This window comes from Protopterus annectens, chromosome 2.part2 (genome assembly GCF_019279795.1).
Source record: "Protopterus annectens isolate FY-2018-M chromosome 2.part2, PAN1.0, whole genome shotgun sequence".
Lineage (NCBI taxonomy): Eukaryota > Metazoa > Chordata > Ceratodontiformes > Protopteridae > Protopterus > Protopterus annectens.
Genome location: NC_056730.1, coordinates 658,922,391 through 658,941,990, shown reverse-complemented (window position 1 = coordinate 658,941,990; position 19,600 = coordinate 658,922,391). Strand labels below are relative to the sequence as shown.

At 37.7% G+C, this 19,600-nt stretch overlaps 1 protein-coding gene across 2 annotated transcripts in view; it reads right to left on the bottom strand.

Annotated features, from left to right (window-relative positions):
- Window positions 1-15,826: 15,826 nt before the first annotated feature.
- AP5S1 (adaptor related protein complex 5 subunit sigma 1) overlaps window positions 15,827-19,600 on the bottom strand; it is a 222,585-nt gene continuing 218,811 nt past the window's right edge. For both annotated transcript variants that reach the window (XM_044064080.1, XM_044064079.1), the window contains exon 3: window positions 15,827-17,277. In XM_044064080.1, the coding sequence (XP_043920015.1) occupies window positions 16,851-17,277 (427 nt within the window). In that variant the 3' untranslated portion in view covers window positions 15,827-16,850. The remainder of the gene's footprint in view (window positions 17,278-19,600) is intronic.

Genomic DNA, 19,600 nt, shown 5'->3' with positions numbered 1-19,600 from the left:
AAACTACATATCTTAAGTATTGGCTTTAAAGAAACAGAGTTATTTAAGTCTGGATGGACAGTGGATTGTAGCCTAATATATTAAAATTCAAGTTTTTCAATGGTATTAAGCACATCACAGCCTCTCAGACTAATATTTAAAACCTGAAACACTAAAATTTAAATTATGCTTCAAACCATTAATCTTAATATGTTTTGCTAAAGCAAATTCGCAACCTTAAGGATATATAATAAATGTGATTTTAATACAAAAACTGTTGAGCACTTTTGTCCCATGTACACTACAGGACTTCATCAGAATAATGCTATATGTTCATCTTGAGTTAATTTATAATATTTACCTGTGGCACCCTGTTTGAACAGTTCATAACAGTCACATTCTTATGTTTTCAAAAAATCTTCAAGAAGAGGATGGTTCACTGGTGTAAAAGTGCTAGCTAGGCCTTTTATATATATTCTAAATGTATACTATGTAGTACTAAACAACCCTTTTAAACTGATATTCCTAATAAACATTTTCAAATATGTTATAGCATCAACAACATTGCTGGAATAAATACAAATCTCTTGATCAGTAATGTGCAAAGTACCTCTGTGAAGACTCTGGAAGAAGCATTATGAATAGTCTCCATTTGTGCTACACTATAACACCACTCCAACTGTTATTCAATGATGTTTTCTCCCTTCATCATCATTTTCTGATTTTATTTTTATTTTACATTTGTTGACCGGGCTAGTCCAACAGGATACGTGTCCATTTTCAGTGGAGGCCCGGGGAGAAAAGCTCCAAAACAAAAACATACTAAAAAAAACATACTAAAAGTAACACACAAAATACATATTAAAAACAAAAATATACTTAAAAATATATAAACATCTGATGCTAATGATTAGGAGATGGCATTACTATAGAGTAATTCAACTTCAGTTTAACATAGTATACAAAAAGAAATGTAAGTACAGTATCTGGTAGGTTTTGAGCATGGTAAGTAGTACTAAGTAGTGACTGAGATAGGAATTAAGAGAGAAGATTTGAGTATAGATTGGGTACATAAAGATTTAAGGTAGAAAAAATTAGGTTATGTGGGTAGCAGATAGATTAGAGAATAACAGCTAGGCAGGGTTAGTACAAGAACATAACCAGTGGTTGGAGAAGAAAAGTTTTAGGTTAGTTTTAAATAGTGGGAGAGAGGTTAGGGTTGTAAGGTCTTGTGGTAGTTGATTCCATATTTTACCAACTGAATTAGAGAATATGGAGTCACCTGCTGAGTTGTTAGATAAGGAAGTATGAATCAACATTTTGTTAGCAGAGCGTAGATTTCTCAAGTTGTTATAAGGTTTTATGAGGGAAGAGAGAATAGGGATATTATTGGGTTGGTATAGGGCCTTATGGGCGATTATAAGTTGGTTAAAATGTAATAAGTGAGGTAATTCAAGCCAGTCTAGTTGTTTTAGGTTCAGACAGTGATGAGTCCTGTAAGGTGTATTTGTAGCAAATCTGGCAATGTTGTTATATGCTCTAGCTAGTTTGTTAAGATTATTTGTAGAAAGATTGTTGAATATTGGGGAAGCGTATAATAGGGTAGAAATTAAGTGGGTTCTAGCTATTGTGGTTCTGGCAACTGGTGTCAAGAAGGGTTTTATTCTATAAAGGGATCCAAGTTTTTTGTTAGTCAATTTTATTGTAGTGTTTATGTGAGTGTCAAACTTTAATGGATTGTCAATTGTGATTCCTAGGAGTTTGGTGGTGGGGTCAGGAGAGATAACAGTACTGTTGTTTGATGTAAGTGTAAAATGAAGTGGGGGAGACAAATGAGAGGGTTTAAAGAGCAAAAGTTTGTTTTTTTGGGGGGTTGAGGAGAAGACAGTGGTTGTAGAACCATTCTTCTATAATGGTAAAGGCTTTTTGTGTGATAGAATGAAGTTCAGTTTGGGATGAGGCAGAACAGATGTTTCTGTTTTGGGACCACCCCCTTTTCAGTCATTCTTCTGTTGGCATCCACTCAGAAAACTCTGGAAATCCTCTGTTACATTAGCCAAAACCACTGAATTAAGAGGAGCAAATTAAGTGGAATGCCGCTGTTAACTAGTATCAGGCTACAGGGCTGCATCATTATTCACTGTGGGACACAAAAAGATCTGACTAGTCAAACTCTGATATATCGCACACTGCCTAATTTTCATAGCCTGCAGCTGCTAACGTGTCAAGCATTTCATTCTATTTAGTCATGAAAGCTGAAAATAATGTGCACCTTAATGCTAAATTGTAATTTATTTATCTCCTGTAATAATGCATCTTCCGTGGGTTGAAAAAACTAAATCATTACCTTTATGCAATTCATATTTAGTTCTAAATTCAGTCTGCCATTTCAGCAGCTCTGGATATCTGCTACCATAAGATGGCATCTTGAGTATACATAACCCATGCAGAATAACTATTTTGAATACTTGTTTTAAAAAAGTTTCTACTTACTTCCAAGCTCTTTTAACAGTAAGATCAAGCTTTCAGATTTCATTACATTCAAATTCTCAGATGATGATGAATGCCCAAAGCTAGCAAAAGACTGCCTATGACTTGCATTATACACAAAACTTTCTATCTGTGCTTTTCCCTGAGAACATAGTCAAAGTATAATCCAGTTCAATTGTAGCATACCATATCACTTGAGAAAAGCTTTTCTAGTGCAAGACATATGGCTTGCCCTGTGCCCTTTAATGACTTCCAGGGGATATATTTTTAGATTTTGAGGTTTGGTGTGTTTTAAAGCATTTTGCTGGTTATCATTCTGCAAACAGCCTTATAGATGCTGATAAAGCATTTATGAACTGGATGTTATCAATACTAGAACAAATTAACAAGGATTTGCTGTCCCCAGTGTGTTTAACTATCTTATACTTTTGTGGATAAATCAGTATTTGAGTTGACTGGTTGGACAATGTGGAAAAAGCTTGGCATGTGGAGTGCACTGGAAGTTTACAGTGGCATATTTTTATTGCATTATCTTTTATGACCCCTAACACAATTTTCACCTAGAATGCAAAAGGGCACTCGTATGAGGTCAAATGTGCCAAAGTATTTGCACAAACTAATAAACAAATGCAATTTTCTTCTGATTCATGAAGCACATCTAACTGAACTTGAGCATGTAAAGTTGTTAAACTATGGGCTTGTCAGGAAGAATGTTTCAACTTGACCTACAAGTAAAAGGACAGAGTTGCATCCTTCATCAAGAAGAGGACATTTTTTTTGAGTCACTTCTGAGCAATGGGAAGATCAAGGGGTCAGGTATCTTATTAGTAAATATCTCTTGGAGGAGCAGAAAATTACTATTCTCTAATCTATATATGCAACTGGGAATGGATTATTTTCTAGGAATAGGAGTATAGGGAAAGGGACTGTAATACAGCTTTCTCCACAGTGGAGGTTCACTACTGCTCATGTACACTTGGGATATTATCTATGCCAGGTATGTCTTTACATCAGCAATATTAGATGTGTATAAATTATTTAGATTACCAGCTAACTCATATACCTTTTCTTATTGGTTTCATACCAACTTGAAAACTGCCAAGTTACTGATACCTCAGAAAGAGTCTGGAAACTTGTCTGATTATGCTATCTCATCATACCCCTTTAGTTGCTAAATTATATATAGATACAGTGGCACTTGAAATTATTGGTTATGTTTTTATTTTTTTCCAAGGGAAAGTAGTGCATGAGCCATTTATACAAATTTACAAAGAATGGAATGGGTTAGTGTAGCATGACTGGCTCGATAACAGAGGTATGGGAACCTTTTAAGAGGTGCCAGCAAGTTTTTTAAAGGATTGCACAGAGGTTGCTCTTAGATCGACAAGGGTGTAACTATTACAATATCAAAAGGAACTCTTAAATGTGCAGGACAGCTAATTCAGCATACCACAGCAGATATCGGAACTTAAAAGATAAAATTAACAATTTATTACAGCATAAAGTGGATCAAGCCAAGGGCATGTTGAATTTGAAGAATTTCAAAGTAAACCATTTAACTAAAGGATTCTAGCAATTGGACAACAAGACATTTGATATTTGCAAAACATGAGACCTTAGTGACACACCCAAAGAAATTTTGCTAATTTCTACTATAATTGCATACAAAGGAGGTGTTTCAAGGGGAATTAAGAAACCAAACTTGCTGAATACTTAACTTAGCCTTATCTCAGTTACAGCTCCCTAAGATTAGAATACCTCTTTAACTGTAGAAATTACTGTTGAGGAAGTGGAAGCTTTCCTGAAAGGGAAAAGTAGGGATAAGACACAAAACCTTTACAGTCTGCCTTTGAAATTTTTATTTATTTATTTAATGGGGAAATAAGACTTTTCTACTTTACCTATCTGGCTAACTATGTACTGTTCAGTAGTGTTGTCCCCTCTTCCTGGGAGCAACTCATTATCTCAGTCATATTAAAACAGGAGAAGCATCCAGAACAGGTAGGGATTTGCAGGTACACATCGATCATGAACCATGATTATGAACTTTTAGAGGATTTTTGTACAGACTGGCAAGAGTCTTTCATCCCTAATGTACATAGATCACAGGATTTGCTCTGAATTAGATTAGATGGTTTAATAAAGACTTTCTTCTTAATTATCAGTGCAAACAAAATGGTGAGAAAACAGTTATTAGCTAGATTAAACACTGAAAAAATATCCGACCACTCTGACTGGAATTACCCTTAGTAGTTTTTCTTTTACAAGAGGCTCTCAAGTAAATACTTGATTTTGGTCAAGGCTTACAGAGTCGTTCAACTGCTAAAATAAAGCTGGTTATCATCCATACTTAAGTCGATGGGAACCAGAAAAGGAAGTCCCCTTCATCAAAACTCTGATTTGTTTTTTCACTTAGAGCCACTTAACACCAGTCTTAACCTGCCTCCCCTCTTAGGGTAAACTATGTACAATCACCACTCTACAACCTAGGTTTATGCTGATGATCTGACTGCATATTTGCCCAGACCAGAAATGAACTTGAAGCCATTATTTCACAAGCTTTAAATATTTTGAGAGTTGTCAACAAGACATTTCAAACACAAAAGCAATCAAGATTAATTATAGCCTGGGAACATTAAAGGAATATCCCTTTTTAGACAGTCCAGACCAAGTATAGGGGTGGCTCAGTGGTGCAGCCATTAAGATTGTCACCTAAAAGAAATAAGTTCTCCTGTTCAATTCTCGGCTGGGGTGCCTTCTGTGCAGAGACTGCATGTCATCCCTGGATTCGTGTGGGTTTCCTCCGGGTACTCTGGTTTACTCCCAAGTTCCAAAGACATGCATCTGGAGTGTTACTCCCCAGGCCTCTGCTGAAAATAGGCTCTGTCCTAGTCGGACATTCCCAGTCAACAAAAGTTAAATAAAAAGTTACTTTACTTGAATACAAAGATGTCACATACTCTGATGGCCTCAGCAGAGCAGGTATAGAAAGAGATTTTTAGCAAAGGCTACAGAATTGATCCAGAAATAAAAGGGCTTATGTTTGGACTGTCTGCAAAGAGTGCAACTGGTTTTCTGGCTTATTTTACCAATGCTTCATTATACATTCTCAGGATCTCCAGGTTCCTCCTACACTGAAATTCTTCCAAGACTACAAGTTTGCATTAGCAAGGGAAAAATAAGTGCAGGGGATACAGTAACTCTTCCCATCATAAATTCAGTCTTGGCTTTGTCAAACCTAAAATATCATGCTAATGCATAAATTCAGTCTTGGCTTTGTCAAACCTAAAATATCATGCTAATGCTACCAAGTTTAAAATTGTACACTGAGTTTTAGTGAAAGATTAAAAGTCAGTACTTCAGAAAAGAGTCTTCACTCATCAGAAGGGGCTACAGAAATTTTATCAGAAATTAAATTTATAGACTGTGTGTGACGTCCAAACAGATTCTTTGGTCACTATGGAACTTCTTAGGGTATGTTGTTGGACTCCATAAAGATTATATGCTTCCAACTGAGATGGAAAGCAATGAGGAATTCACATAGGAGACATCTGAACCAATGTCTAGGACTATTGTAATGAAAACATTTTCTGGCAGTAGAACTCTTACCGAGTGGTGAAGTTTTACAGCCATGCATGTTGTGGAGAAGGGCATCACAGGAGATTTTTTTTTTGTGTTTTTGAAAAAAAATGATAGCGGGTTTAAGCAATGCTAAATTTCTTACAATAAAGAAGAGAAACTGGCCTTTGAGTGAACTGCATTGTGGAAAAAATAGAAGAAAAGCCTTTTCTAAAAACAGGAAGTAAAATGCAATTCAGGAAATGAAAGAGTAAGGTTAATAGAAAAATGTAGACTGGCATGGAAGAGAGAATTCAAGTTATCAATAGAAGTTTTTATGGGCTAAATCCTGGAGGACCTGCATAAGCCCTGAATTTGAGAAAATAACAGCTCTAGATAAATACTGAATTTGAGAACATATCAATTTTCTGGATATCAGTGCCAATATAAAAATGTTTACACACTAGCCAGAGTGGAACTGATGCTTCCCATTGTCTCTTTATAGTGCTGGAGCTGTAGTAAGGGGGAGGGGTGACTGGCTCCATATTTTCTGTGAATGCCTATAGTTGGGACATTCAAACAAGGGGAAAAAGTTATTTGTGATCAGTTTAGTTGGTCTGAAGGCTAATGAATTTGGCTATTAAGTATTAAGCTCTACTAGATGTTATAGTGTTCATAGCAAAGCAATATGACACTCGCAAATGGAAGCAGAACACCCTTCCCAAGAAATTCAACCTGCTGAAACTGATGAAGGAATTATGACTTGGAAATATCCAGAGAGGAATCTACATGTCTGATTAAGCTGTTCAGACATTATTCTGCTGTTATTTTACTAAGAAATTAAGTACAGCAGTTGGTCAACTCATAGAAGTCTGTTTCAGTTAAAAGACATGATTACCGAACTTTTGAGTTGACCAAATTCAGCTCTGCAATTACGTACCACTGTTAGAGGCTGTTGTGTTTGTTGAGGCTTTAGTATAAAATAAATCTCTAAAAAAACACAAGAGACAAATAAATATGTAGTAGGTACTATAAAAATGTATTCTAATGTATCCATATTAGCTCCATTTATCAGTTTTGTTCACATTGCAAAACATGCTGGAATTATAAATTAATGTAGTTATGGCCTGGCTCTCTGGTGCCCTAACTGTGACTCAGACTATGAAAGTTGAAGTAATGGCTTTGGTTCTGGAAGAGACAGTAAGGGGAGATGGAAAATGAGTGGATATGCCTTGCCCATCATGAGGGCAGGGTATGGTGGTTCCCAGCTGGCTCAGTTGCCATCCCAATTCTAAAGGATGGAGACCACAGAAAGCAGAAGCTTGTGCAGGGAAGGATGTGTGCTGTGGTTACCCAAGCCAGGAATGGCAGCACTGTCTTTGCACGCAAAGGGTATGCATGCATTAGTCAGAAAGGTACAGGCACTCCATGCAGTGATGCAGCTGTGCATATCACCACCAGAGGGAGTGGTTATGAACCTGTACAAAATGCCCTCACTGCCTGGAAGCCAACAATGGTACTAAATCCCTGATGTCATCTTAGTGATGGTCTCTCCAGGTAGCTCTCACCATACAAAATCTGTGGGGACTTCCCAAAGCTAAGGAATGAATGGGATTTGGGTCCAGCAGGGGTGGCTAAATTGTTGGGAGGTAAACGGGAGAAAAAATTGCATTAAAACAATTTTACAGTAGATATGCACTGCACTGTGGGTGTGCAAATCACCTATTACACTAGGTTAGACTGTAGAAATAGTTCTCAACCCTTCCTCAACAAATCTGCATTACAAAGTGTGTAACTCATATAGAGGATTATGACTGGGTATCGCATCAAAAACAACTTATACGTTCAAGACAGAAATGATAAGACATTTTCACCTCAAGACTGGAATGAAGAAAAGCTCAAGAGGTGAATTCTTTGAACTACATGAACTTTTAGTTGCCTCAATGTACTACCAGTTACACAAGAAAAAAGGAATAGGACAGGCAAGTTATTTTATCCCCCTGAAGCCTGCAACATACTTAGCAATGCCACACAGACTGCCAACAGTTTTTTATTGACAGAATAAAATTCAGGACTACACAGAGTAACACAGTTCCATCATCTGGTCCCAGAACAACCTCTTTATAAGATGCCATATCAACTGAAAATAGGAGTTCCTCAAAGTGTTCCTCCTACATCCTGACAATGGCCCTAAACAAGGTTGGTATTTGGCCACCTCTGATAGAACAACCTAGGCAATTTCCCTACACCAAGTCACTAGATGGTTTACCAGAAAGACACCTGAAGCTCATTGCACCAGACCACTCTGAAATTCACATTTACTTCAGTAACTGTCTAAGCTGCTGCATTTCTTGGTCTGTTTGAGGCCATCATTCAGAGCCAGAGAACCTGTCCCACCCGCCTTTTGCACTTAATGGAAGATCTCTTTTTTAATCCGACAGCCTCCCTCATAACTGGTGTCCACTGGCAGGTTCTACAGCTACTGCCATGACAAATCTATCTTTGGGTCATGACATCATCATAGTGGAGGGGGGTTATAATGCCTTTTGCGCCTTAGGGCAATGCTATTTGGAACTGCATGCTCCTAGAAGAGGTAACCTTGGCAAAAATGGTCTGAAAAGAAATGCCACAAAATGGTATTCCATAATGTACCCATGGTGGTTCAGTTAAAGAATCGAAGAACTTCACCAAGAAAAGCTGTACCTGGAACCAGCCTTTGAGCTAGGACTGGAGGTGGCTTATGCTGGAAGAGTGTCCAATGGCCAGGTAATCTATATAGCAAGGCTGGACTCAGCAAAAAAAAAAAAAAAAGGGCACCACTAGTAAGGTGAAGGGTGGGGGGGCAGCCATAATTCTACTTAAATGACAGGCAAAAGTGAAACAGATTAAGATTAAAATATATCTTATCAAATTGGCTGTTTGGACACAGAATGTCACTTTACTACTGGGAAAGTAGCCAGGTATTATACTGGTACTTGAAAATTACCAAACAAATTCAGCTGGTTGCACCTGTACTCACAGCACTGGTTCTGGGACCAGACAATTTGAGTGTGGTTCTCTCTCTCTCCGGCTCAAGAGGTGACCCATAGGAATGGCCTCATGCAAGTGTGGGGACAATCACAATTTCTTAACTGGGTACTGTTGGAGTTTGCATGAAATTCTGACAGGGACACCTCATTGTGCCTATGAGCCAAGTCTATTTGTGCATACAAAGTATTCAGCCTTCTTAGAGACAGTAGGTGTAGTGCTCAGTAAGGTACCACCTCATGATTTGTTAGTTCTACTTGGAGATTTCAACGTTCATGTGGGGAATGATGGACCTATCTGGAGGGCCATGAAGAGGAGAAATGACTTGGCAAACATTAACCTGAATGGCAAACTGGTTTCAGAGTTCTGTGATAGTCACAAATTGCGCATAAAAACACTGAACAGAAGGATGTTCATAACCATACATCGTACAGGGCATCTTAAGCCACAGCTCAATGATCAATTTTATGTCATGTCATCAGACACAAGGACATATGCACTGCAGACTCCAGTCAAGATAGGCGATGAACTATATACTAATGTTCATTTTATCATAAGCCGAGTCAGATGCTCAGATCAGCAGCACAGCAAACCTGTGAAACCCAAACTTTCTAAAATGTGTTCAACTCCTGCCCTTTGAAAAGCTTCAATTTAGGTAGGATGGATTCATAGCATCTGAATGGAGCCCGTGTAGAACTTCAATAGCTGAGGAAGTTGAAACAGCCTGTGGCCAAAAGGTAAAATACCATACATTTACTTTTCTATACATTTAGCTTTTGCCAAGATCTATGTACAGCACCCCTTACAAGTCATACTAGATGAGCATGTCTTTATTTATCGACATTTAATTACTGGGAAAGTCGAACTGAGTAGAAGCCCATTTTCCACAGAGGCCCAGGAAGAAAAGCTATAAATTATTACAAAACATTTTAAGAACAATAATTTTACAATCTTCACAAATAAAACAAAAAATCTGCAGTTTAAATAATTATAATAAATTAGACATAATACAACACATTGGTTAAGAATCGATACAAGGTATATGACAGTCATTTAATATTTACAGAAATTTTAGACAGCTTTGTAGAGAAATTAAAGTTAAGCTAATCTATTACAAACAGAAATTGCAATATGAAGTGAGGGAAAAATAGGCTTATGGTATATTTAGAGAGAAAGTCGGGGAAAATAATTTGACAAAAATAAGGAAGTACGTGAAGAAAGGAGAGTAAGGAGGTATAAAGGAATGAGAAGCTACTTGCTCACGTTTAGGGATACAATTTATCCTGGTTTGAACAGGAACAGAGCAAGTTTTTAGCTAAGAAGTCTTTCAGAGTGCTTTTGAAAGATGGGAGGGAGAGTGTTGACCTGATGGATACAGGTAAGGAGTTCCAGGCCTTAGCAGCCTTGTATGAGTACAGACAAGCCCAGCAGATTTGCTAGGTTTGTAGACAGACAGGAATTTTTGGTCACTGGATTGCAATGACCACTGGGAACCTAGTTGTTTAGAATGCTTCTTAGTGCTGGACAGGCAGATGGATGATGGATAATTTTATAGGTGGTAAGAAGCTGTGTATATATTAGTTGATGAGGCAGTTCTAACCAATTTAGGCTTCTTAGTGCTATACAGTGGTGGGATTTGAAAGGGGCATTTGTTGCAAATTTAGCAACTTTGTTAAAGCATTGTTCAAGTTTTAATTTTTATGACGCCTGGAGGTTAGTAAGGATGTGAGCACAATAAGAAAGCATGGGGAGAAGATAAGCAGTGGCAAGTGTAGTTTTAGTTGCATCGGTGAGAAAGTTTTTGGCTCTGTAAAGCATCCCTAGTTTTTGATACATTTTTCTTATGTGATTTTGTATATGCAAGTCGAGTGGAACATTATCACCCACTATCACCCTAATAATTTGCTATGAGGACAGACTTCAATGGTTGCATTATCGCGAGAGAGATGACTTTAATTTTTTTTTTTTTTATGAGAGAGGGATTTGGGGAAAAAGTAGTAGTTTTTGGGTTGAGCATGCATTGTGAGATATGAAGCCATGTTTCAGTGGCTGTTAAAGCTTCCTGAGTAATTTATTTGGAGGTGTACCATGTTGTCAGATGAGCAAATGAGAGCTGAATCATCTGCATATTGTTTTAGGTTGCCCTGTTGTGTGGATGTATAGAGAGTGTTGGTGAAAATGTAAAAGTAGAGGGGACCAAGGATAGAGCCTTGTGGTACACTGGTGGTGACGGGAGATAAGGAGAGAGTGTGGAGTGCCATTTTACTGACTGATACGTATTGGACAGGTAACTTTTGAACCACAGAAGGGTGGGCTGAGACAGACCTAGTGAGGACATTTCATGTAGATGTTTGCTGTGACAAACTGTGTCAAAGGCTCTAAACAAGTCCACAAATAAGGAACAGACTAGTCTGCAGTTACCTTAAGATTTGACAAAAAAAATGTGTATGTATATATATATATATATATATATATATATATATATATATATATATATATATATATATATTAAATGTAGGTTAGAACAGTAGTACTAGTGGTATGGGAAGGATGGAAGCCATGTGTTGTGTAGGGGATAGGAGTTCTTCCTGCAGGAGATAGTCCAGCATACATTTTTCAAATATTTTGACGAGGGGAGACAAGATTGCTATAGGTCTAAAGTTTTTAATGTCTGTTGAATTTCCTCCTTTGTGCAGATGGATAATGTGTGACTTTTTCCAGAGAGAGGGAACATGGGATTCCGGGACTGACCTATTTATAAGGATTAAGACAGGATAGGCTATTTTTAGGTGCTCACTTGGAAGGCCATCAGCTGAACAAGAGGATGGTTTAAATTTGTTTAAGAGTCGTTATACATAGGATGTGGGCAAATGCCAATACATAGATTAATAAATTTATTTAGCAATTTACTGAATCTATGTGCAGCTGCATCTGTAGGTCAGACTAAAACAAAAAGCCTCTATTGTCTGAATCAATGCACAACACTATCTGTGCAGTAGGATAATTGCTGCATAAAACTGCAATAGTACTAATTAATAAGAACTTTGAAACCTCTGACTGTTAGGCCTCCCTATGCCCACAGCAATTTTCAGCTACGCTTTGGTTTCTCCCCCACATTCCAAAGAAATGGAGTCAGGTAAACTGGTGACTGTCTAAATTATCTGCATGCATCTATGCCCTTTATGAGTGAGTGTGCCCTACAATGGACAGCCATCCCTTCCAAGACCAATTCTCTGCATAACAACTCATTGCTTGTTGGGATAGGCCTCAGCAACCCCAAGACCTTGGGCAGCATAACGCTGGTACTGGAAAATGAATGAATAAATGAAAGAAGTTTTCAAGCCTTACACATTAACTTACAAACTAGGACTGCAGTTATCTATAAACAAAAATGCTGTAGATGTTGTACATTATGATGTGACATTTACAACAAAACAAAACTGTGATGGAAAATGATCACTCAAGATGAAACCAAGCCAGGAAGGCTTACCAAAGAGGTAAGACATATTACAGAAGAATCCTCTAATCAGTTCAAAGCAGAGTTCTGCCTGTCAGAACATTAACTGGAGCCACTACACCAGATGGCCAGTACAACAACATGAGAGACACAGAAGTGTATAGAAACCACTGTATGACCCATCAGTACAACCACAAATTGCTGAATATCTCCTACTGCACACAAATCTCGTATAGCTACAGACTTAAACTGGTTAGAATGGTGGTTATGTGTAAGCATGAAATTAATAGCAACTAATCATTTTATCACTAACATTAAGAAACTTCAACTCCCACAATAGTTGTACACAGTTGGTAAACCAGAAAATAATTGTGTCACAGTTTGCAACCCACAATAAATTAAGTGGCGATTAGACGAAAACAAGTCTGTGAAACGAAGTAATAATATCTGACATCAGGAAACATGTCCTACTTCTCATCATTTCAAATCGAAACCAGAGTTTAAAATTGGTGCAGGGTGTTACAGAGTTGCAAACAGCTTAAAATGTGCCTATGCTAAAAACAAGCCGCAGATGGAGGAGATGGGCAGCCAAAGAATAAAGATGAACTGCTGAAGTAAGGAATATATGTGATTATGCAACTGCAGACAGCAACACCCAATAATTCCAGGAACCACCTGTACACCAGTGACTTCTAAAGTTTCAAATGATTGGAAAATATGGTTTGTCTTCTCTATCCCCCCCCCTTTTTTTTTTTAAATAATGATGCTAACTTGGGTCTCCTAGGCCACAAGTCTAGTGGGACTAACCGGGTTAGTCTAACTCCATCAACAAAATATATAAATAAGGCTGAGACTGCATAATGTCTGGTTGATTATTAAAAGGACAATAACTTCTGAGTGGAGTGGCTCTGCAATGGATACTTATCTACCAGAAAAGAAGCTCTTAGCAGATTGCTGCCCCTGTGAAGTCAGAGAGCTGCTTCTTCTCATGATGGCAAGAAAGTATGTGAACTCACCTGCTACCCTTTCCTTTTGTATACCTTAAGCTCTAGTAATATTTCTTCTCAGAGTCCTTTAACACACACTGCGTTCCAACAACACACTACTTTCATCCTCACATTAATCCCTGCGTGTAAATAGCTGTACTGTGTTATTATTGTACATTACTCTGCTATTTCTAATTCTTTATATGTCCTATAATGGTTAAGTCTGTTATTTGACTACTGTTTTGTTTGCTTTGTTGTAAAAGTTTGTTGTATTGACTATGGCTTGGCTTGTGCCTGAAAAGGGACCATGGAGCAATGCACCCACCTGATTAACGCATAAAAAATAAACTTGTGTTGCAAGTTCAAGTGTGATGACTAAATAAATTTGTTAAAAAAAAAATCAGTCTGCAACATAAAATGAGGTAATTAAAAAACAAAGACTAAGGCTGAAGCTTATTAGTTTAGCTTACAGGGTAAGGATGCAAGCTTCTATCAGATATTCCTGTTGCTGACCCACAGAAATCTTAGCACTCCTTTCCTAGACTTTGCAAGCCTGATCTCAAGAGGACATATGAGGTTAAGACACATGCCCCATATGTTTGAGGGTGGGACTCCAAAAGCTGGGTTCTGTACCTCACAGTGAATGCATTACATTTCTTGTATAATGTATTTAACACTGAGCTGAGACACCATGAAACAGATTACTGAAATGAGTGTTTTGCAAAAGAACCTGTTTATCAAATGATTTGATCTGGAAGAGAAGAAAGAGGACAAATTCAATATTCAAGCAACAGAATTAGCTAGGGCTGCAAGTGCATCCACTAAAAACAGAAAGCTGCTAGAGAACTACCAAGCTCTGGTCCATGGTAGGAAAGAATGTTGGTGCATACAATGTTGCCATGCCTTTTACTGCTTCTGCAGAAACCAAAAAATTATATCAGCCACTAATCGAAATCTGGCACTGACTACTGATCCCCTTGCTTTGATCTATTGTAAAATGCACACGGTGAAGAAAAATCTAACTTTCTATGTATAATACAATTTTCATGTGCTGTACTGCACAACATGGTGCAAAATTCATAACTTTTCAAATGGAAAATATCCAACTTTTACTAAGATTTTATTGATAGGGATCATCAGTACATCAAGCGTTACCAGGAAAACAGCAACAGTGATTTATAACCACTGACTTACCTCAAATCTGTCACAATTCAGTTGGCAAACTGACATAAGAATTAAAGGTGGAGGTAATCCAGAAATTTCAATCAGCAATTCTGGGCCTGCATTTTTAATACCACTGGAAGATTATCAATAGATGATTCAGAAGCAGATAATCATTTTGTACCCCCCCCCGAGCCCTTAACCCTCCCCCGTCCCTAATGTGCAATATTGACAATTTATTTCCAGTTTGATGACCGGGGAGGTCCACTGGGCTCAAGGAGCCCGTTTTCAGTGGAGGCCCGGGGAGAAAAGCTCCATAATACAAAGTAACAATAAGCAAAAAAGTAATATTACATAGTAAAACTTAGTAGGGTACAATCAAAAAATAGTGGAACATGCAATACATACATACTTGTATACTAGGACAAGTTGTACAGAGAATTAGTTGCACTGAGGAAGTAGATGTGTGCAAGGTTATAAAATAACAATTGTAATTCATTTGAACGTAGTTATAATTTATTTATTTATTTTACATTTGTTTACCGGGAAAGTCCGACTGGACACAGATCCATTTTCAGCGGAGGCCCAGGGAGAAAAGCTCCACAAATATTACATTACATTATATTGGTTAACATTACCATTTATACAAAACATTACTTAACATTAGCATGATATAAGACAGTATTCATGCAGACAGTTACACAGTTAGTTACATTACATCAGTAATATTCGCAAGGTACAGGATATTTCGACTCAGAGTACAGTATGTTGGTTGAATGCAGATAAAAACAATAGTTTGATATGAGTTTTATTAGAGTATCTGCTAAAATTTGTGCAAAAGGGGTAAGACAGTAGAGAATAATTTGACTTACAGCTTTGTGTCACTAAAGTATCACTAAAGTATATAAAACTGACATTTGTAAATACGATTTTCCATTGAAGGGGTGAATATAGGTGGAAAGTACATTTAAAAGTATAGATTCAAGACAGACAGTTAAGAAATAGAAAAAGTGGGGTGCATACATCACAGTTTAGGATACGAAGTGTGGATGTACTTGGTTAAATAGTATCAAACTTTATGAGTTGCCAGTAGAGAGACTCTCCTTGGAACTTGATAAAAGCAAAACTAAAAATAAAATGTACACACGTGCATATTAGAATCAATGCATTTAAATCAAAGCAAATTATATTAAAAATGACAGTATGGTCAATTCCAGACTATTAGTGACAAACTATATGATTCAAAATACAAAAAGGACAAATCTACTGTGCAAATGGCAAGAATAAGCAGTCTGATGAAACATATAAAACATAACAAGAAAAAACTACCTACGCAAAGCAATTTTTTTTATTAATACCTTATATTTTGGAACACCTTTGCTTTTAGCTGCTGCTTAGTCAGGAATCACACAAAGTGCCTCAGTTCCTAATCAGTGCATACCTATTTTCCTCACCAACTTCAAATATGTACTATACAACATATTCAAGATGAGAACATGAGAAAGTGCTCTTTCATCCCACATTTAGTTTGCGTTGTTGTGGCACATGTTCAGGTCAAGGTAGGTGACATTCCAGAAGAGTACCTCAAAGTAACTTGTTCCCCCACAGCTCATAATGCATTGTGTTCTTCCACCCCCTGTAACCAGTTTCACCATGTGCCCAAGCATGACAACCCTGGTTCTCCAACAGAGGTTAGATGCTAGCCATCTCATCCCCATCACCATTTCCTTCACTCAGGAAGAACAGCCCAAAAATGTCCTGAATTCTTCCACCTCTTATGGACCTCAGATATTCTGAGATAATTTCCAAACCCTAGCTCTCAACAGTATAATTATCATAATTGGCAACATCATGCCATCTAGGCTTGTAGTAGTTATACAGACATATCATATTACTTCAGCAGTCTATAACATGCTTCAAGTTACAACAGCTTTCAGGATGCTCACTGAGATACTTTGCAAAATATGCAAGCAGGTAGTTTCATACGCAACTGCTTTGATTTCTATGTATCAAATCAGCTTAATGTAGTAATGAAAACAAAAGTGCATTATTTGTATTAAAGATCAACTAGACATCACCAATTTTCCGCACAAGTAAGTTTATGTCATTGTTATAGACAAGACTTCTGATCATAAGCTGACTGCTGATAAAGGTGAAAATCAAAGAGATGCTTGAAGTCTGCTCTCCATTACTCATTTTGAAATGCAGATATTAAGTTCCCTCTCTATACTGTAAACAAACCTGTGGTTGATAAACAATAGTTGGCCACATGGAAGAAATTTATTCAGGATGATTTCTATTTTATCTGCTTTCAACATGATGTCACTGCCTTGGCTTAGCAGTCGAAGATACTCCAGCAAATACCTCACTATCATCTTCAGGCTGTTCTCAGCCAACATGAGGTTTTCATAAGGATCACATACCAATGCAAATCCGACAGACTGGATTCCAAGCCACAGTACAGTCTTGCTTTCAGAAAAAGGGTCACCAGGAGGAAGCCGAAATACACCAAAGTCTGCTTCCTGTAATGCAACCACCTCATCAGAAGGAGGGAAGGCAAAAGCAGACTGAGACTTTCCCATAGCTTGCCTGGACAAAGTGCATGCTGACTTCACTTGCCTAGGGAAATAAATACAGAAACAAATTGATTAACAGTCTGCATAACTTTTTTTTTCGTCTTGGGGCAGCTTTCTGAAATCCCCACTTTTACAGCAAAGAGAGAAAAGCCAATGAAAAACAGAAGATGTGGCTAAATATGCAATCACACTGATCAGAAAAATAAAGAAAATCTGCAAAATGGAGACAGTCCTTTTTAAGAAGCAGCACTTCTGAAAACATGGCAATGCCATGTACTAACTGCTTGGCAAATAACTCAGCATTTGTAACTGTACATAAAGTGAAACCCTCTTCAGAGACGATGATGCACTCAGTCTTCTGAGCAGAGTTCCTTGAAAAAATCATGTTTATAATGAGAAATGTGTTATGGAAAGAGTTACAATGCTGACACTTTGGATGTGATGCAACAAGGTTATGTTTTATGATTTATACTCCTGGAAAGTATCTGAATATGGTCTAAAAGACCAGCATGCATACTGTCAACTGGTTACTAAATGACTCAGAAAAAAATGCAGACATTGTTTTGATGTTCATCTGTAAACCAATGTAATACAGCCATCTTCTTCTTCTTCTTTAAAATAGCAGACCCTTCCAGAAAACTTCTTGCAATAGGTCATAACATTAAGGACAACACTTGGCCACAGTCTTGTGCCAGACAGTAAAGCATACAGGGTTAAGACTACAAGCTGCAAATCGTTTAGGACAGACTTCACCAATCTCCCATTCACATTTTATATGACTCTAGGCAATAAAATAAACTGAAACCCACGTATAATCCCTGAAAAGTTGTAACATAGCTGCCACGGATTAGTAGATTTTGCATTGCTAAACATAACTAGCAATTCGTTTTTTTCCCTACAGTTACAATGACATTACTAAAAGTAACCAAGGGGCATACCTCTTAACGGTCCTGATTTTCACAGAATGTCCAGATTTCAGTCTCATAGTTTTAGTCTGCTCCTCATAAAATTTTGGTTTTCTGGCAAATCGCTAGCAAATCATTGAGGACTAATGTCAGAAAATAATGACAGACATTTGAGTTTCAAACTTCATACCCTTCAAAAAAGTCATGTTACGGTACAACCTGTTGACCCAAGACTGGAAGGGCAATATTTAAAAACTTTTCCCTATTTTTGGGCCTTTGTCCCCCCAACTATTTATGGCCTTGTCCAGATTTCTTGCTCTAAGAGGTTGAGAGGTATGTCAAGGGGTTAGTGAAGACAGAGTCTCACCACTTCTTGATCAAGAAATCACAAGGGACGGTATGACATGCATCAAGAGCGGCTTCTCAATGGTCAACACTTAGGGCATACTCGTGGATAGCTACACTACCTATTCCGCCAAGTCAGAGCATTGTTTTACGAATCCCAGCTGTACTTTCAGATACATGAATGTATCGAGTTTGTAATTTAATCTGCAGAACTACTCAAAAAGACAGGAAATGCAATAAAAGTGAGAATCGTGTATACCAACAACAAACTTCCCAAATAAAAAGCAAACTAGTTTTCAGAAAAGCTGAAAGAAGCTGTGGTACATACCCTGTATAATACAGTTATGTACGACGTCATAAACAAATTACAGAAAATGTAAAACAAGACCAATTCCAAATGTAAAAGCTCCAGTAAGCGTGGCTACGAATCACAATTGTGACCCAGAAGACCAGGGTTCATTTAACAGTCCAGCATTGAAGCAAACAGGCAGGGAGGGGCAACAGTGAAGAAGCATGGCCCTCTTGCCACTCTCAAGGGGAGGGACTCAAAGGCACACATTGCGGTGAAATCTCCCTGGTAAAGCCAGGAAAGAAAACTGCCTGTGCTACAGTGTAGGGTTGTTTAGAGGAAACACCTGTTAGAGAAGTGAGGGATGTCCTCCATGGTCAGCCCATTGCATGTCCATTTCCTGATGCCTTACCAAGTGCTTAGTCAGAGCCAGGGGGAAAATGGAAAAACTACAGACCATCACTAAGGGCCTCCTGGATGACAATAACAACTGCTATCTGATGGCTCTTGCCCAGTAAGGAACAAATGGTCTTGATTAGCCAAGAGAGGGTCTGATGGTTGGCAGACAACAAAGACAAACTCTGCAAAAAAAAAAAAAAAAAAAAACAAAACAAACAAAAAAGTAATGGCTCCAATTCAAGACTGCAAAGGACACATCATATCAAGGACCATCAGTTTTATGTTTGATAATACAAATTTAACATACGTCAGAATTATGTTTGGGACACAGCATATTATACTTCAGTGTTGTACAGAATGCTTTAAAACTTCAAGAATCATTCTTCTGCAGCTTTGAGCACTGCTCAAGTTAATACAGTACAGATTTT